The following is a 19,288-nucleotide window of genomic DNA, read 5'->3' on the forward strand; positions in this document are numbered from 1 at the left end:
TCCTTAGTACTTACTTTTTTTTGGTGGATTGCTTATATATTTGTTAATTGTTGTTACTAATCTACCAAAAAATTGTTGTTATTACTAACTCTAAGGGTAATTTTTGTTATATTTATTTTATGTAGTCACCACAAAAATATATTTATTTTATGTAATAATTAAATAAAATAATTGAAATGATAATTATTAATTAAATTATAATATTTTAATAAAAGTAGGTAATATATATATATATATATATATATATATATATATATATATTTAATAGCACAACTATGATTAAATTTCTGTTCTAAACAAACTTTAAAGGGAATTATTTTTGTGGATAATTAATAGAGTACAAAATTTCATGTGTAATTTAACAGATTATTATTATTGGTACTTTAAAATTCATCAGTAATATTATATTAATTAAGGAGAGTGTTAGGTAAATAATGACCATATTAAATAATATGAATAATTACCAATAAAATAAAAATATACTACACTTTTAAATTAATTATCTAAATTTTAATATTAAAATAATCATTTATACACCTAGTGAAATGAATATCCGATATATTTATTGATCACATTGTTTAATATTTTTATTGTATACCTATACTTTTTCATTAACTAATTATTGCCAGTAGATTTTTCCATTTTTTAAAAACGAAACTCATAATTGAGTTCGGTCATATTTTTTTAAAGGGAAGATCATTTGATAAAAATATCAAATATGTTATTTTTAATAATTAATACATTTTGAGATATTGATAATATCTATACCTATAGCACTTAAAGACTCATAGACACTGCGCGCTCAATCCAGGTGGTGGCTTGTAATTGTAATTACCCTTGTGTAAGATTTTGTTTAACAAAAGAATTAAGAGTTTTATAATTGGAGATGGAATAAATTGAGTATTCTAAATTAAATTTAGACATTAATTTGGGTCAGATTCAAGTTTTATATATTACCGTTAGTATATAGTTGGAATGTTAAACTAACAATAATATACATCAATACAATTTAAATTTAAATGGCAGTTCAGGATGAATAAGAATTTATATTTTTGGACGTATCCATTATTATTGAATGTATTAATGAATTAGTTATTTTTGAGTTTCTTAACAAATTAGAATAAAATCGATTTTTTTATAATAATAACAATAAACCTATTTGTTATCAGATCCGGTTGAACTGACTAATTTATATAACCTATTAGATTATGATTTTTTTTTAAACAAAAATCAGGGATATATTTATTTTTTTATCAAAAAATTTAAACATGATTTAGTTTAGATCGTGTAAATCCATCGAATAAACTCGGGTTTAATAATAACATTGCTATAAGTAATTAAAGCATGAAAAAACATCATGCTTGTGCAGGTCTGAACCGGAGTTTATCAAGGTTATTGTTAGAGACACCGCTGGCAGATTACCGTTGCCTGAACCAACTGATCATGTAGTTGGACTGGATACTCGCTGTGAAGAAGTAAAATCACGACTAGATATTGAGTCTTATGAAAATGTTTGCATGTTGGGAATTTATGGACCCGGTGGAATAGGCAAAACCACATTGGCCAAATGTCTGTTCGACAAGATCAAGCGGCAGTTTGAAGCTTCATGTTTTCTCGGTAATGTCAGAGAAAAATCTGAAAGTCGTGAAAGTTTAGAAAGTCTGCAAAAGACACTTTTAGATGACATGGGTGAGGAGACAATAACCGAGTTTGGAAGTGAATTTAAGGGAGGATCTGAAATCAAACGAAGACTTCGCCACAGAAGAGTACTTCTAGTTCTTGATGATGTTAATTCAATAACGCAACTGGAATCACTGGCTGGAGGGCATGATTGGTTTGGTTCAGGCAGCAGAATCATTATAACAACAAGGGATACTGATATGGTAGACAAGCATGTGATGGGTGATGTTGTCACCAAGAAATACAAGATGGAGGAGCTAAATGATGATGATTCCTTGGAACTCTTTTGTTGGCATGCTTTCAACAGCAAAGAGCCTGCAGAGAACTTTGAAAATGTTTCAAGAAATGCAATAAGTTATGCAAAGGGCTTTCCACTTGCTTTAGAAGTAATAGGCTCCCATTTAGGGGGTTTTGAAAGTGTGGATAGCTGGGAAGAGGAACTGGACCAGTATAGAATTGATCCAAGTATTCAAGGAGTACTTAAAAGAAGCTACGATAGCTTGTATGAACTTGACCAGAAAACTTTCTTGGACATTGCTTGTTTCTTCAAAGGAGAGAAATGGGAGTATGTTAAAAGGGTATTGAAAGCTTGCGACTTCTACCCAGTTGTTCGAGTGTTCATTAGTAAATGTCTCATCACTGTAAATCAAAATGGCTGCTTGGAAATGCATGATCTAGTGCAAGACATGGGCAAGGAGATTGTAACGAGCGACTCGCCAACAAACCCTGGTGAACGTAGCAGATTATGGTCTCATAAAGACATTCTTCAGGTTCTCAAAGATGACACAGTAAGAAATTCAATAAACCCCCTGTCAGTTACCCTATTTTTTACACCTACAGATGTTATAATACTTAAGTAATTGATGCTAATTCTCTGCATGTGTTTTATAGGGAAGTAGTTCAATTGAAGGAATAATGCTTCACCCTGCTACCCATGAAGAAGTAGATCATTGGATTACTACTGCCTTTAACAAGATGGAGAACCTTAGAATTTTAATTGTTCGGAATACAATATTTTCAACGGCGCCAAGTTGTCTTCCAAAGAGTTTGCGACTATTGGAGTGGAAAGGATATCCATCAGAGTCGTCCCCACTTGATTTTCATCCCAACAGAATTGTTGACCTCAAGCTACCTCACAGTGCTCTTAAATTGGAAAAGTCATTTCAGGTACACACAACACACCTCTCTAATTTCGCACTAAGCACTTGTTAAGGAATTAATAACATAAAAGTGGGTCTTTTTGAATTCTTTGTTAAAGCAAGCATTGAATAAAACTTAGCATTATTGAACATGCTGACGATCAATTTATTCATCTTTCATTGCAGATATTTGAGGATTTGACATTTATCAATCTCTCCCAGTGTCAGTCCATTACACAAATTCCCAATGTGTCTGGAGCAAAAAGCTTGAGAGTCTTCATACTAGACAGATGCCATAAGTTGGTAAAGTTCGATGAATCTGTTGGGTTTCTGCCAAATCTTGTGTACTTAAGTGCCTCAGAATGCAGGGTGCTTCGTAGTTTTGTGCCAAGAATGTATTTGCCATCTCTTGAAGTGCTTTCATTTTACTTTTGTAAGAAACTTCAGAACTTCCCAGATGTCATGCAAAAGATGGATAAGCCCTTAAAGATTTACTTGGCAAATACTGCTATCAAAGAGTTCCCAGATTCCATTGGTAATCTTATAGGGCTTGAGCATATAGACATTTCAATATGCAGAGGACTCAAAGATCTACCAAGTAGCTTCTTCAAGTTGCCGAAACTTTTCACATTAACCATGGAGGGATGTTATCATCTTAGAAGATCATTTAAGAGGTTCAAAGAGAGCCATTCCACATTAGATGACTGCCCAAATATAAAGAGACTGAACTTCACTGGTGCCAATCTATCAGATGAAGATCTTCATCCAACTATTCAGGTTCTTCAAAAGCTGGAAGACGTCAATGTATCACACAATGATTTTGTATCCCTCCCAAATTGCATCGAACGATCTGTGCACATAAAATGTCTTGATGTTAGTTATTGTAAGAATCTTAAGACAATTCCAGAACTGCCATCCAGCATTCAAAAAGTAGATGCAAGATATTGCTTATCCTTAACTTCAGAGTCCTCAACCGAACTGTGGTCTAAGGTATCTTTCCACTCCCCATAACCTATTCAGATGAATTTTTCAATGTGCAGTTCCTTTTAGACTGATTATTGGTTATATTTGTCTTCTGATATTACAGGTCTTACTAGAGACCGAAAGAATTCAAATTGTGATGCCAAAAAAGGAGATTCCCAATTTGTTTGACTGCGATTCCAGTGAAGGTATTCCTCTGTTTTGGGCTCGCAGAAAGTTCCCTGTTGTTGCTTTAGCATTCATGTTTGGGAGATCCACTGTGAGCAACAGTGTTGCTGAGACAAGGACTGACATCCTGGGTTTCTTCCCTCAAATTGGTTCATCCTTGTCCTTCATTGTTCGCCTTCACTTGTTCATTGGTGGCAAACAAATATTTCCGAAGGATTCCAAATATTTCAGTGTTGGGGAAGATCATGTGCTACTTTTTGATCTACGAGCTTTGTTCAGTGACGAAGAGTGGCATGATCTTGATGCGTATCTTGGAGTTGGAGACGATGGTTGGAAAGCCATTCAGGTTCAATGTGAATCACCATTAACTCTCAGTCATTGGGGTGTGTATGTGTATAAGCAAGACACAAACTCGGCTGATATTCAATTCAAGAATCCCAATCCCAAATCTCCGTTGTCCGACTTGGTTCCAAAAAGAAGTCCGCATGAACCCCAGGAAAGTATGATGAGACAAGTGGCAGAAAATTTGAATCCAAGAGAATTACTTGGTGACTATTTGCCTCTTGTGGAGTTAACAGAAGTTCCCTCTTTTACATCGGCATTGCTGAGATCGTTGAGGACTGGTAAGGCTGAAGCAACAAGGCCGGAATCTTCGGCCTATGGTGCAAGCTTAAAGCAGGAACATGAAGAATCTAATTGGAATGTTTCGAGGGTGATGGACATGATAAAGGATGATGTGCCTACACATATTGCTGATGCATACTCTAATGAAATACGAGAAGGACGGCGATTTGTCGAAGAACTGATGAGGGCACGCATGGAATTGTTGAAGGAAAAGGGACAAGAGAGGATGGATATTGATATGGCAATCGTTTTAGAGCAACCGCGGTCTGGAAGACCTCCGTCCCGTCGTTATTGGGGAAGGCTGCACATAAAGTATGAAGAGATAACCGCGAAAGCAATTGTGAGGAAGACAACCCAACTAGCATGGCGAGATTGGAATCCCGGCCGTACAACAACAAAAGAGAAGGCAACCGCTGTTCTCTTGAAATGCACGGGGCAAGGGGAATCGTCAGAAGAAGAAAATAATGATCCTGTGTTGGCAGAATTATTAAGCCAGATAGAGGAAGATGCTATGCGCTTCAATACGTCATATGGGAAGATGAAGGCATGTATTATCTTAACTGACGATGCTTATGCTCTCATTTCTGAAGAATATGTACCGGAGTTCATGCTTATCAGAGGAAAAGAAAATGCAGAAATAAAAGGGATGTCACAATGGGGAGCGTTAGAATTGTTGATATATGGATTTATGAGAGCATCAGGAGAAAATACGTTTGGATCGGTAGAGTCCGAACCTCGCTTCGAGAAGACACCTTACGGGAAAATAAGGGTGGAGAACTAAGCCCAGTGCAGAAGCGAGATGATGTGCAAGCTTCAAAGCTCACATAATATGCTTCAGGTACTTGCTTGGTGCATTTGAATACGAGTATTTCTGTTTTGGAGCATTATTTCTGTACTTATATCAGCTGTTGTCTTATTCGCTGGTTATATATAATAAGTGTGTATGTTTTGTGTTGTTATTGTTCTTGTGTTGTGAGTTTCTTTTATGGGAGTCATTTCAGATAAAGAGGCTTAAATTATTATTTTTTTAAAAATGTTAAAAAGATATTTTTTAATAATTAAAATTTAATATATATAATAAATTAAATTATGTTATTTTTGTTAAAATTATACCAGACAAATCGGTTTAACAAAAAATTCGGTGAATCAATCTAAATTAATATTTTTTTATAGAAAATAACTATAATAATTTTAGTTTTATATATATATATATATATATATATATATATTAGAAGTATTTTAATAATTTTTTATAATAGGAGTATTATAGTTATTTTTTATAAAAAAATATTAATTTAGACTAATTTAAAGTTTGGTTCACCAATTTTTTAGACAAACTTATTTGTTCGGTCTAATTTTAACAAAAATAATACAATTTAATCGATTACATGTGTTAAATTTTAATTATTAAAAAAAATATTTTAAGTATCTTTATATGAGTGACTCCCTTTATATTTATATATACTTTCATCTATCTTATTTGGATATGTTTTTCTATGTCTATATAAATACAAATTTTTAAAGTTTGCATTATTCGTTTTTTTTAATGATATTTTAGTTGATTGAATGTATATTATTAACAAAAATTTGGAATTAAGAATAATCTAAAAACAATATTATTAAAAAAATCTCTAATCAACTCAACATAAAATCTTACATATATAGAAAAATAAGAATGACCCTAAGATAAAACCCTAAAGGGACACATGATGAAAAAGAACAACTCCAGTATTATTGTTCAATTGTAAATCTTAATTATTATTATTGGTATTGCAAATTTGGAAACTACATCCGATCGAGGCAATGTGCGTGCGTGATTGCAACTATACATACAACTAAGGCAATGTGCATGTATATATATGAAAAAGTCTATGCAGCAACCTCTAATTAGATGTTAGTATAAAAGAATTGACAATACATTCAACTGGAGTCTAATCTAGTTACTTGGAACATATATAATTCTGTTGAAAAATTAAAATTAGATATATAGAACAAGTACATATATAAATAGTGCATTGTATGTTTTAAGGATAAATTACACTCACAACGGAGATTTAATTTATCAAAATTATACTGATTACTCCTCTATTTGACCAATATATACTCAAATTTCTCTTATTCTGTCATTAAATTGAAAGGGGATTAAAAAGAAGTTATACAAAGTCAGTTTTAATCTTACAATTTGATCTCTATGTGTAGATAACTCATAGATATAGAAGAATGATCATAAAGCTCTTTTTCTTTTAATTAACATTGTTATAAATGGCATTTTGTCATTTTAGTTAAATCAAACGCAATAAGAAACAAAAACATTAATATACAGATGATAAAACATATATGTGTATATATACAATAATTTGTAAGTTAAATTAACACCAAGATGTCTAAGTGTATTGTGTTAGACAAATGTAATGCAGGGTAAATGAAAAATACACCAACTTACTTAGACCATCCCAAGTACCACAGACCAAATTTCCAAAAAAAGGAACCTTAGACAATAGAAAATAAAATATAAAACAAGACAGAGCAAAATTAAATGAAAATGCATAAAAAAAACCATGATAATAAAAGTAAATAAAAAAACAAAAATAAACATAAAAGACCGTAAAAGAACCAAAAGAACCAAAACAGTAAAACAAAAAGTAAAAGACAAAGCCCGTACAAAAAACAAAAAAGCAGAATAAAGAAACCGTAAAAGAAAATAAAAAAATAAAAAAAAGGACCTTCTAAAGTACCTTGGAATCTGGATACGCCACAGCTTATTATGCTGCATTCGATTATTATCATGAGTGTCTTGATCTTCGTGTGCCACTCTAATTGTCCCATAAGAGGTCTTCTTAGTACTAGCTCCAGGAATCATGAGCTTTCTCCAACCAAACAATGATCTTCGCATTCTTGATCTGAACATGTCACATAATGCCAATTCTAACCTTCCCCATTCTGACATGACTTCATTTTCCATATTTTCATGTGCTCTCATGTACGTTGCTTCCAGCAAATATTCATCAGAAACTGCTCGTAGTTCATTAGTATAAGTAATAGATGCCTTCAATTTACCATATGACTTGTTACATTCCATGGCATCTTTCTCTATCTGCCTCAATAATTCTTCCAATACAGGATCATCAATGGATTCTTCCTTCTGCGACGATTCCCCCCATATGGATGGAATCTCGCATTTCAATAGAAGAATGGGAATCATCCTTCTATTGTGTGCTTTGGCGCGTTCTTCAATTCTCCATGATTCTTGGAATGCCCTCCTCATCACTGCTTTGAATGTTGGATCATCTGCATGTTTTAAATCTATTCTTCCCCAATAACGACGAGTTGGAGGTCCAAAAATATGGTATTCCTCTAAAGCAATCATCATACCAATATTCAACGTGTCGCAGTCTTTCTCCATCATAAATTGTGCACGTGCCTTAATAAACTCTTCTGCGAATTCTTGTACAGCTTGTATTTGACCAGGGTTTGAATCAGCAATATCTTTTGGCACATTCTCCTTCATCAACTCTATTAACCGCAACACGTCCCAATTAGATTCTTCTGATTCTTTCTTCAAACTTGCCCCATAGTTAGATGACGAAGAAGCTTCGTTAGCCTTAGCCATCTTGTACGACCTCACCAATGCCTTTGTAAAACTCATACTATCTTCTTCTAGATCAACAAGAGATAAATGCTCATTGTCAAATGTTTCTGTTGGATTCAAATTATCTATCACTTGTCCAATTCTTTGCCGAGTTTGTTGTGGACTTCTTTCTAGAACTAAGTCGCTTGACAATTTGTGGTTGGGAAGATGCTTGAAATAAATATCATCCATGTTTGTCTCTCCCTTGTAAACATAAACTCCCCAATGATTCAGAGTTAAGGTTGATTCACATACAACATGAATGGCTTTCCAATCATCTCCAATATATGCATCAAGATCATGCCACTCTTTGTCACTGAACAAGGTTCGAAGATCGAAAAGTAACACATGATCTTCCCCAACATTGAAATATTTGGACTTCTCCGGAAATATTTGTTGGCCTTCTATAAACAAGTTGAGACCAACAGTGTAGGATTTGGATGAAGCAATTTGAGGCCAGAAGTCTAGAGCCTTCATCAATGTCTCATCAATATCATTGCCAGTGGCTCTCCCAAACATGAATGCTAAAGCAACAACAGGAAACTTTCGCCGAGCCCAAAACAGAGGAATATCTTTGCTGCAATTGTAGTCAAGCCAATTGGGAATCTCCTTTTTTGGCATCACAACTTCAATTCTTTTAGTCTCTTGTAAAATCTGCCAATCAGATAAAATTAATTGTAAAATGAATTTCAGCTATTAAAAGGGAAAAAAAAAAGAATTCAATTGACTCCTATAGTCATCAAATCTTCCATATATGCATGTAAGATACCTTGGACAATGGCATGGTTGAGGACCCTGGAGTTAAGGATAGGCAATATCTTGCATCTACTTTTTGAATGCTTGATGGAAGTTCTGGAATTATCATAAGATTATTACAATAACTCACGTCAAGAATTTTCAAGTGCAAAAATCCTTCAATGCATTTTGGGAGGGATGAAAAACAATTATTTGATACATTGATGCCTTCCAACTTCTGATGAACATGAAGAATTGGATGAAGATCTTCATCTGAAAGATTAGCACCACTGAAATTCAGTCTCCTTATATTTGGACTGCTGTGTCCTTTGAACCTTTTAAATGATCTTCCAAGCAGAGAACATCCATCTATTGTCAATGTGAAAAGTTTGGGCAACATCAAGAAGCTACCTGGTAGGTACCGGAGTCTTTTGGATTTAGAGATGTCTATATGCTCGAGCCCTGTAAGATTACCAATGGAATTTGGGAACTCCTCGATTGCAGAATTTACCAAGTTAATCTTTAATGGTTTGTCCATCTCTTGCATGATTTCTGGAAAGCTTTGGAGACTTTTACAAAAGTAAAATGAAAGCACTTCAAGAGACGGCAAATACATTTCTGGTACAAAATGTTTGAGCTTACTGCATTGCGAAGCACTCAAATATACAAGGTTTGGCATAAATCCAATGGATTCATCAAATCCTACCAGTTTATTGCATTTGTCAAGTGTGAGGACTCTCAGGCTTTTAGCTCCAGACATATCCGGGATGTGTGTAACGGATTGACATTGGGAGAGGTTGATAAATGTCAAATCCTCAAATACCTGCAAAACGGAGATGCATAAATTGTTCATCAGCATGTTCAATTATAGTATTATTAAGTTTTATAAATACAATTTGAAGCCATTAAAAATTAATATAAGATATTGTGAAAGTTTATTTACTTAGTGTACCCTTAAATGACTCATTCAGAAATAAATAGGGAAGGAGAGAAGTGTGCACCTGAAATGGCCTTTCCAATTTAAGAGCACTGTGAGGTAGCTTGAGATCAACAATTCTGTGGGGATGAAAATCTAGTGGGAATGACTCTGATGGATACCCTTTCCACTCTAGTAGTCGTAAACTATTTGGAAGATGACTTGGTGCTGTTGAAAATACTGTATTCCGAACAATTAGAATTCTGAGTTTCTCCATCTTGTCAAAGGCAGTATTAATCCAATAATTTACTTCTTCAAGTGTAGAAGGGTGAAGCATTATTCCTTCAATTGAGCTACTTCCCTATAAAACACAAGCAAAGGATCAAGACTTAGTACTAGATTGCCACTGTTAAAGCATAACAAATTAAGTCTTTTAAAGTAAACTTATTTCTCTAAAAAAATACAGTAGTGATGAAACTTCTTACTGTGTCATCTTTGAGTACTTGAAGAATGTCTTTATGAGACCATAATCTGCTGCGTTCACCCGGGTTTGTTGGCGACTCATTCATTACAATCTCTTTGCCCATGTCTTGTACTAGATCATGCATATCCAAGCAACCACTCTGATTTACAGTAATTAAACATTTACTAATGAACACTCGAACAATTGGATAGAAGTCACAAGCTTTCAATACCCTTTTAACATAATCCCATTTCTCTCCTTTGAAGAAACAAGCAATGTCCAAGAAAGTTTTCTGATCAAGTTCATACAAGCTATTGTAGCTTATTTCAAGTACTCCTTGAATACTTGGATCAATTCTATACTTGTGCAGTTCCTCTTCCCAGCTATCCACACTTGTAAAACCCCCTAAGTGGGAGCCTATTACTTCTAAAGCCAGCGGAAAGCCCTTTGCATATCTTATTGCATTTCTTGAAACATTTTTAAAGTTCTCTGCAGGCTCCTTCCTGTTGAAAGCATGCCAAGAAAAGAGTTCCAAGGAATCATCATCATTTAGCTCCTCCATCTTGTATTTCTTGGTAACAACATCACCCATCACATGCTTGTCTACCACATCAGTATCCCTTGTTGTTATAATGATTCTGCTCCCCGAACCAAACCAATCATGCCCTCCAGCCAGTGATTCCAATTGTGTTATTGAATTAACATCATCAAGAACTAGAAGTACTCTTTTGTGGCGAAGCCTCCGTTTGATTTCATATCCTCCCTTAAATTCACTGCCAAGGTCAGTTATTGTCTCCTCACCCATGTCATATAAAACTGTCTTTTGCAGACTTTCTAAGCTTCCGCGACTTTCAGATTTTTCTCTGACATTACCAAGAAAACATGAAGCTTCAAACTGCCGCTTGATCTTGTCGAATAGACATCTGGCCAATGTGGTTTTGCCTATTCCACCAGGTCCATAAATTCCCAACATGCAAATATTTTCATTAGACTCAATATTTAGCACTGATTTTACTTGTTCACAGCAAGTATCGAGTCCAACTACATGCTGGATTGGTTCAGGCAACGGTAATCTGTCAGCAGTGTCTCTAACAATATTCTTGATAAACTCCGGTTCATACCTGCACAAACATTATGTTTTTCATACTTTAATTACGAATGTTATATGAACCAACTTTATATATAGCATACACTTTTCTATTAAAAAATTAACATCAGTTTCTTCATGTTTAGGGAGGGTTGCATCAAAGTATTGCAGTTTATTCTTTGACCTAAGGGCCTCATTGTTTTGGCCCAACAATGATAATTGGAAGGGTTTGAAGTTACATTTACTATCGAAACTCCAGGATTCTCACCTGGATGCAGGTAATGGGATTATTTGCGTCTAAATTCACACTAAGATTGCCTGCAGAAGATTGATTCATCCTATTCTGTAAGTTCAGAAAATTCGAGAGCTGGTTCAAAAGTTTCGCAAGATTCTCGATGTCAATTGGAGTAAAGATGTTCTCTATGTGATCCTGGATCCTACAATTGTTCCTCATTCGCCATAGTTGGGCTGAACTGGGAACCTTCAGCAACAATCTATTCTTTCTACTTAGCCCACTAGGATTCTCATTACTGATACAATTTCCACTCTCACCGCACCATGTGAAAACCTCGGGCTTTGAGGAGGTTGCAAAGAAGATGCAGACAGAGATTGTATGAGAGGAGAGACAGAAAAATAGCTCATGTGATTGAAGATTACTTGCTGAAGAATAAAGGAGAATCTCAAACTGATACTTATTACAGATTACAATAGTTATACATGAGCTGAAAATTACTCTTAACCCTGATTAACTCTAACTACTTCCTAACTCATCACTAGCAACTTTCTAACTATATTAAGTTAACGGTTATCCAACTAAACTACTCTAACATGTGTCTTCAACTCTTAATTATAGAACTACTTTTATAACAAGATAACTCATACATCTTTATAACTAATGAAAAAGTTCTGAGTAAGAAATTCATCTACAGTAAAATTAAAAGTACAAAAATGGTTAATTTTCATATATATACTGTTTTATAGAACTATTTTACACTAAATTGATCCAATCATATACTAAAGTACAGAAAAAAATAGTTGAATAATAAAAATACTATTATTATCTATATGCAACAACCTCAAGTTAGATGTTAGTATAAAAGAATTGACAACACATTTAAACTAGAATCTAATCTACTTACTTGAAGCATATATGATTCTGTTGAAAAATTAAAATTAGATAGAACAAGTATATCAACAGTGCGTGGTTCTGAAAAAGAAAACAAAAGAAGGCAAGAAATGAATGTAATCAACTTACGTGTTCTCCGTGCAATGCAGCCATTTTATTAGCTTTAGCGTGTTTACTTTGGACAAAGCTAATCGCCATGCTTTGACCTTCTCAGAGTCTTTTCCATATCTATCCTCATGTTTAGCCATGGCTGTCTCATAGGAACCCTTCTGTTCCCACACATCTGAAGGTTTCATTCTGTAAATAATTGGCAGAACCTGCTTCCCTTGCTTTTCGTGACAGTCAACGATCTTGACCAACTCATCAAGGCACCACGTCGAAGATGCGTAGTTCTCACACAGCACCACTATTGCCATTTTGCAATTCTCGATTGCGTTCATAAGAACAGGTCTCAGTTCATCCCCTACCCTCAGATTCTCGTCATCTCTGAACGTGTCGATTCCATTTCGCCGCAAAGCATGATAGAGATGATCCGTGAATCGGTAGCGTGTTCCTCCTCTAAAACTCAGAAATACATCATCATTTGCCATCACAAATTCACAGTAGTTTGGTACTGAGTTTGAGGAAGAAAATGTTATTGGGTTTTGCAATTGCAAATGTTTGCTTAATTATTATTTGGTATTGGAATGTATCTGAGGCAATGAGCCAAATCAAAGGAGCTAAATTGGATTCACACCAACAAATTATTTAAAATGTTGACTTAACTGGGAAAGTAACGAACTTTTTTTTTTTTAAATATTGGATTTGTAGTCTCACCAAGATGAGACAGCGAACGAGTTTAACGCCGTTAAGGGAGTGGTTACTGACGGCAGGAAAACGGCGTCGCCGTTTTGTCGCGCATGGACGACACGTGGCAGCCCCCCCCCCCCCCCTTTCTTTTCTCTTTAGTTGAGAGTGAACCTACCGAACCCATCTTCCTCATTTCTTCTTCTTCCGATTCTGATCTCCTATTCTCCCCGATTCTCTTCAAATCACTCTCAACTCCTCAACCTTACCACAGCAGACACAAAACAGTAACAGGGAGGGGAATTAGTGTATTACATTTACACACAACCACTCCACTAAATACACAGGTGAGTATTTTATTTGTGGTTTATTGTTGTTATTTAATGTTTGAGTAATTATCTAAATTAGCCCTCAAAAATTTTAAAATTAAATATTTTAATTTTAAAAATTTTTAGAATTTTATTTTATCAGACAAATTAATTTTTATTTTATTTTTTGGTAGAATAATTATTCAGATTAATCTCTAAAGTTTTTAAAAATGGATATTATAATTCTAAAAAAAATTAATGTACAAATCAATTTTTAATATTTTTTTGCGTAAGACATAATAGTTATTCATCCAAAAATAAAATAAAATAAAATAATTACTATTATTATTATTAATTGTACAATAATATTATACTATATTTTTTGTATTTTTTTAAACAAAAATAATAATAATTTTATTCATTAAATTCTTATATATATAGTCACTCAATAATAATAATAATAATTAATAAAATTATTAGAGATTATTCTACAAGAAATTCAAAGGTAAAATTATTTGATATTTTTGTATTTAATATAATCAAAAGATGTCCTATATAAAAAAAATGTTTGTATTAAAAAATATGTATTAAAAGAAAATATTTTAATTTAAATTTATATTAAATACATATTTTTTTAATGCAAACATATTTTTTAAAATAGGACATTTTTTATTATATTAAATATAAAAATATCAAATAATTTTAAGTTTGAATTACTTATAAAATAATCCCTGATAATTTTTATTATTATTATTATTATTATTATTATTGAGTGACTATATATATATATATATATATATATATATATATATATATATATATAAAAGAATCTAATGAATAAATTTATTATTATTGTTGTCCAAAAACTACAAAAAAATTATAGTACAATATTATTATACAATTAATAATAATACTTATTTTATTTTATTTTATTTTTAGACGGAGGACTGTTATGTCTAACGGAGAGAAACGTTGAGGATTGATTTGTACATTAAATTTTTTTGTGGATTAAAATGTCCATTTTTAAAATCTTTGGGGACTAATCTGGGTAATTACTCTCCCGAAAAATAAACTGGGACTGATTTGTTTGCCGGAGTAAAACTTTGGGATTGATCTGTGTATTAATTTTTCTTGGCAACTAAAATATCCAATTTTAATATCCTTAGGACTGAGTTGGATAATTACTCTTAATTTTTTTAAGCAAAAACTAATATAAGATTGGAAAATAACCATTTGGGACTGAGTTGAAGATAATGCTGGGGTAATTCTGGAATTTTATTAAAAAGTCAACATAAATTTAGGATTTGGGTATTTTTGTCAGTACGAAATCCATCTTTGATAGATACAACGTTAGTTTCCTTCTTTAATGGGTATTTTTGTCGGCGTTCGTAAAGTTCATGGGTACAAATGGTTGTTTTTCCTTTATAATTTTAAATAAAAAATACTATTTGTATATCAAAATTAACCATTAAAATCACAATATAAGTGGATTAGAGAATGAGTGCATGAATCAATTTGGTAGTGCTCCTAGGATGAACGACCATAGAGGAAGCGAAATCAAACTGACATAATTCTACACCTTAAAGCAGCGCCAACATTTGACTGACTGAAATTAATAAGTTCAACTTCAAAACATATAATAAATTAAAATAATACCACAATTATAACAAGTACTTTAGAACACACATTCAACTTCTTCACCAGTATGCATCTAGTTTAACATAAAACTCACACACAATCAAAGCTTCAAATAACACAACTAAAAAAAAAATCAACAAAATAACAAGTAAATAGCCTAATAAACTAAAAGTCAAACCGAAATCCTTCAATATCTTTATCTTCCATAGCATCAATATCCTCATCTTCACCATCTTGTTCCTAAACCAACATTTTTAAACATTTTATTCCTAAATTAACAATAATAAATAATCAAATTAGTAAGTTTGTCCCTAAATAAAAATTCTTTTCCTAAATCAAATAATCAACTATGAACATTAAACCATATCATATACTAACACAGACACACGATAACATTGTAGTTTATTAAATTTGTAACTGCAATTGCTTTCCATGATCAGAATTTAGATATTTAAAAGAATGAATTAATAATGATCATAATTTAAACATTCATAATTTATACAATCCCAGAGACCAAAACAACTAAAAAATTAAAATTAGTAATAAGTAACAACTAGAAAATTCAGGAAGTCAGTAACAAACTCAAGTAATAACTATGAAATCTTTCTAAAAAAAATACTTGAATAAGGCAGTGAAGCGGCGCGGTCATGCAGGAAGAGAAGCGGCAAAGTCGTGCAGCAGTGGAGGTAGAGAAACGGTAAACAATGATAGCAAAGCAGAGCAGATCAACAGAGGCAGCAGAGGCTCGACAACGTAGGCAACTATGCGCGACGGTAGAGGCTCAACATGCATAAAAGAGAACAAAGAGTGAGATAAGGAGAAGGCGAGAAGCAGAGCAGAGAGTGAGACACAGGACTGTGCGCGAAGCTGAACAGACAAAGGAACAGCAGAGCCAACTAGCGGAGAACGGCGATGAATGACAAACGAGTGAAGTTAGAATAATGAGTGAGGGAGAGAGAGAACATCGGAGAGTGAGGTAAGAGAGAGTCACAGAGCCAATTAAGGATTTAGGATAAGTGGGTAGCATTTTTTCTTTCTTTTTTTCCTTTTTTTTTGGCCAAAACGGGCACCTAATGCAAATTCGCTAACTCGCTCTCAAATTCATGAGTTTGACCGAGTTGAGTCTAGCCAAGTCTACCCGATTTTACTTAAAAATGAGTTTGTGTCCGAGTTAACTCGATTCCACTAGCTAAACTCGTAATTAGTACGAGTTTACGAGTTAACTCGCAAATTTGACAACAATGCACATCATGTTGCTATTTGGTACAACATGTGACTAATATGGAATTGCTATACACTGGAAGTATTTTTCATTGCTTTGTAAGTTTTTCCAGATTAATAAGTTTAGTTAGGGTTCTGCATGACTTGCACATATGTATCGATCATTATGTCGAGTATCAAGGTATGATTGAAAGGACACAAAAAGTCCTCTAGCATTGCTCTTTGTGTGGGCCTAGATACAGATGCCGTCAATAGGGCCTCTGGCAGTGGATATTAGCTGTCAATGATAGTGTAGATCTATAGAGTACAATTGTGCCTCTAATATGCTTTGAGTGCTGTGGAGTGGCATCCAATTGACAAGGTTAGAAGATAGTTTGGCTTTTATAAGGACTCCCCTAGTATAAGCTATGAAATTTAAAGTGTCGCATAATATAGTGTTGGCGAGTCCAAAAAAACAAGAATTAGGGAGTAGAACATAGCAAATGGATCTCATAATGGAATAACAGTTCTGCGTTCGTCTTGATAGATTAACATGTCGACAACTATCAATCATCCGATCAGTACATGGACTAGTATATTGGTAGATTTGGTGATCTCCTGCAGCTCTCCAAGCATGCTGAAGAAGAGCAACTACCTCAACAAGAATAACTACTTCGGCAATAACAACCACTATATCCATAGCTATATGCATACCCACCATATCCATGTCCACCATACACGTACCCATCATCACAACAACAATTATATACACCGCTATATTTTTATCCACCACAATATCCATACCTACTATATTCAGATGATTATGTACAAACTTTCATCGTCCAACCTGTTATACTATCATATTCACAATCATATTTATTATACACATAGGAATATGCACAACCTTCCATATAATTATATGGTCAATTTTCTATTATGTGTGAGGAATACATACGGACATAGATGTCGTGATATTTCTTGTTACAATTACTAAGCACATTATTGATTGGATTGAGGATTTTAAGTCATTTTAATGATTGAATGATTTATTCTCTATCTAAGACCTTCTACAGGTGTCAGTGTCTCAAATTGTTCTTGGACAATTATCTTTAGATGTGAGAGTTTTACTGCAGTCTTATTCTGAACACTCTAGGTCAAAAATTTCTGTTGATTCAGTTAGGAGTGTCCATATAAATATAAAAATTGAATATCACCAATGACACCAAACCCCAACACAGATTCCTATGTCCTATGTCAGAGGGTGACAAGGAGGTGAACGACGATGCGGTTGATGAGAATGAGGTTTATCAGCCTGGTTTAGGTAAGGTGTTACAGACACGTGCACAATTTATGATGGAGAAAGGTTGTGACACGTTGTACATGGGTATGATGATTGTTTTAGAGGAGTACCATATTTTTGAACCTCCAACTCGTCGTTATTGGGGAAGGCTAGATTTAAAACATGCATATGATCCGACATTCAAAGCAGTGATGGGTAGAGCATTCCAAGAATCTTGGAGAATTATTGAAGACGGCGCCAAAGCACACAATAAAAGGATAATTCCCATTGCTCTATTGAAATGTCAGATTCAATCCATATGGGGGAAATCGTCGCAGAAGGAAGAATCCATTGATGATCCTGTATTGGAAGAATTATTGAGGCAGATAGAGAAAGATGCCATGGAATGTAACAAATCATATGGTAAATTGAAGGCATCTATTACTTGTACTAATGAAGCAGTTTCTGATGAATATTTGCTGGAAGCAACGTATTGTTAGTATTGCCAGTGTAAGGAGTGTTGAAGTTAGTCCCACATCAAAGAAAGCATGGAAGAGTGAAGAGTTTATAAGATGAGAGACCCATTAACTTGACACCTTAAGGTTTTGAGTTGGATGTGGCGTCTTCTCATTTTATGTTCTCTCCCTTGATTCCTCTCCGAAATCTTCCCGGTTGTCGACGCCTCTCCACGGTTGGCCCAACACGTATATCAGAGCACATGAAAATATGGAAAATGAAGTCATGTCAGAATGGGGAAGGTTAGAATTGGCATTATGCGACAATAAGAGTGACAGACGAAGATCAAAACAGTCATCATCATAATAATCGAATGCAACATAAGCTGCGGCGGCCCCAGATTCCAGAGTACTTTAGAAGGTCTTTTTTCTTATTTTTTTATTTTCTCTTAAGGTCTTTTTATTATACTTTTCTGTTTTTTGTGCGGTGCTGTTCTTAATTCTTATACATTTTGGTTTACTGTTTTGGTTCTTTTACCCTCTCTTTTTTTTTTTTTTTATTTACTCTTATTGTCATGATATTTTCTTTTAATTTCTTTTTTATTTTGGGTTGTCTTGTTTTATATTTTATTTTCTATTGTCTAAGCCTCTAAGGTACTTCTTTTGGTAATTTGGTACGAGGTACTTTATATGGTCAGAGTAGTGTTGGTGTATTTGGAAATGTAATCTTCACTGGGACTTTGAGCATTTTAGATCTCTCTATCTCTCTCTTTTGTCATTAGGATTCTCTTTGACTCTTTGTTCTTCCATCTCCCATTGTCAGACGGTTTAATAATATAAAATATCATCGATCAAAATCATTAATTTATTTTATACGTTTTTTCCTAATTTAATAAACTTTTTAACTGTTTATACAATTATAAAATTCGATAATGTAATAACTTCTATTTCAAAAATGTTAACATTTAACAATACGTAACGAGTTATCATGTAATATTAAATCCTTTTATTTTGTAATAAATATTAAATAGTTGCCATATATTTTGTTTTTTTATATAAAAAAACTAACAATAAA

General features: G+C 33.6%; 2 protein-coding genes across 3 annotated transcripts; one reads left to right on the plus strand and one right to left on the minus strand.

Annotated features, from left to right (window-relative positions):
* The first annotated feature begins 349 nt into the window (after positions 1 to 349).
* LOC112707726 (TMV resistance protein N) lies at positions 350 to 5,551 on the plus strand. The gene is made up of 5 exons (XM_025759636.3): positions 350 to 378; positions 1,370 to 2,468; positions 2,572 to 2,847; positions 3,006 to 3,809; positions 3,907 to 5,551. Exons 1-5 carry the CDS (start codon positions 350 to 352, stop codon positions 5,371 to 5,373), a joined length of 3,675 nt encoding a protein of 1,224 aa, XP_025615421.2. The 3' UTR covers positions 5,374 to 5,551.
* Positions 5,552 to 6,910: 1,359 nt separating this feature from the next.
* Positions 6,911 to 13,662, minus strand: LOC112705416 (TMV resistance protein N). Of its 2 annotated transcripts, XM_072201746.1 has the most exons (6): positions 12,677 to 13,643; positions 10,357 to 11,455; positions 9,957 to 10,232; positions 9,367 to 9,778; positions 8,990 to 9,228; positions 6,911 to 8,874 (listed from the first exon to the last, which is right to left on the minus strand). In XM_072201746.1, the coding sequence occupies exons 1-6, from the start codon at positions 13,135 to 13,137 to the stop codon at positions 7,036 to 7,038; spliced, it is 4,326 nt and encodes a 1,441-aa protein (XP_072057847.1). In that variant the 5' UTR covers positions 13,138 to 13,643; the 3' UTR covers positions 6,911 to 7,035. The 2 variants fall into 2 exon arrangements, with proteins under 2 accessions (XP_072057847.1, XP_025612032.2); XM_025756247.3 differs by having other exon boundaries at positions 8,990 to 9,778; positions 12,677 to 13,662.
* Positions 13,663 to 19,288: the final 5,626 nt, after the last annotated feature.

Source organism: Arachis hypogaea, chromosome 8 (assembly GCF_003086295.3).
Source record: "Arachis hypogaea cultivar Tifrunner chromosome 8, arahy.Tifrunner.gnm2.J5K5, whole genome shotgun sequence".
NCBI lineage: Eukaryota > Viridiplantae > Streptophyta > Magnoliopsida > Fabales > Fabaceae > Arachis > Arachis hypogaea.

Bases quoted from the DNA above. Each gene is read 5' to 3' on its own strand.
- LOC112707726 (XM_025759636.3), top strand. From the start codon at position 350: ATGTGTAATTTAACAGATTATTATTATTG. The intron at 379-1,369 runs GTACTTTAAAAT...ATGCTTGTGCAG, and splicing joins TTAACAGATTATTATTATTG to GTCTGAACCGGAGTTTATCA. The intron at 2,848-3,005 runs GTACACACAACA...CTTTCATTGCAG, and splicing joins AATTGGAAAAGTCATTTCAG to ATATTTGAGGATTTGACATT.
- LOC112705416 (XM_025756247.3), bottom strand. From the start codon at position 13,137: ATGGCAAATGATGATGTATTTCTGAGTTTTAGAGGAGGAACACGCTAC. The intron at 11,456-12,676 runs GTAAGTTGATTA...ATGTTTGTGCAG, and splicing joins CTGCATTGCACGGAGAACAC to GTATGAACCGGAGTTTATCA. The intron at 10,233-10,356 runs GTAAGAAGTTTC...TGTGTTTTATAG, and splicing joins AAGTACTCAAAGATGACACA to GGAAGTAGCTCAATTGAAGG.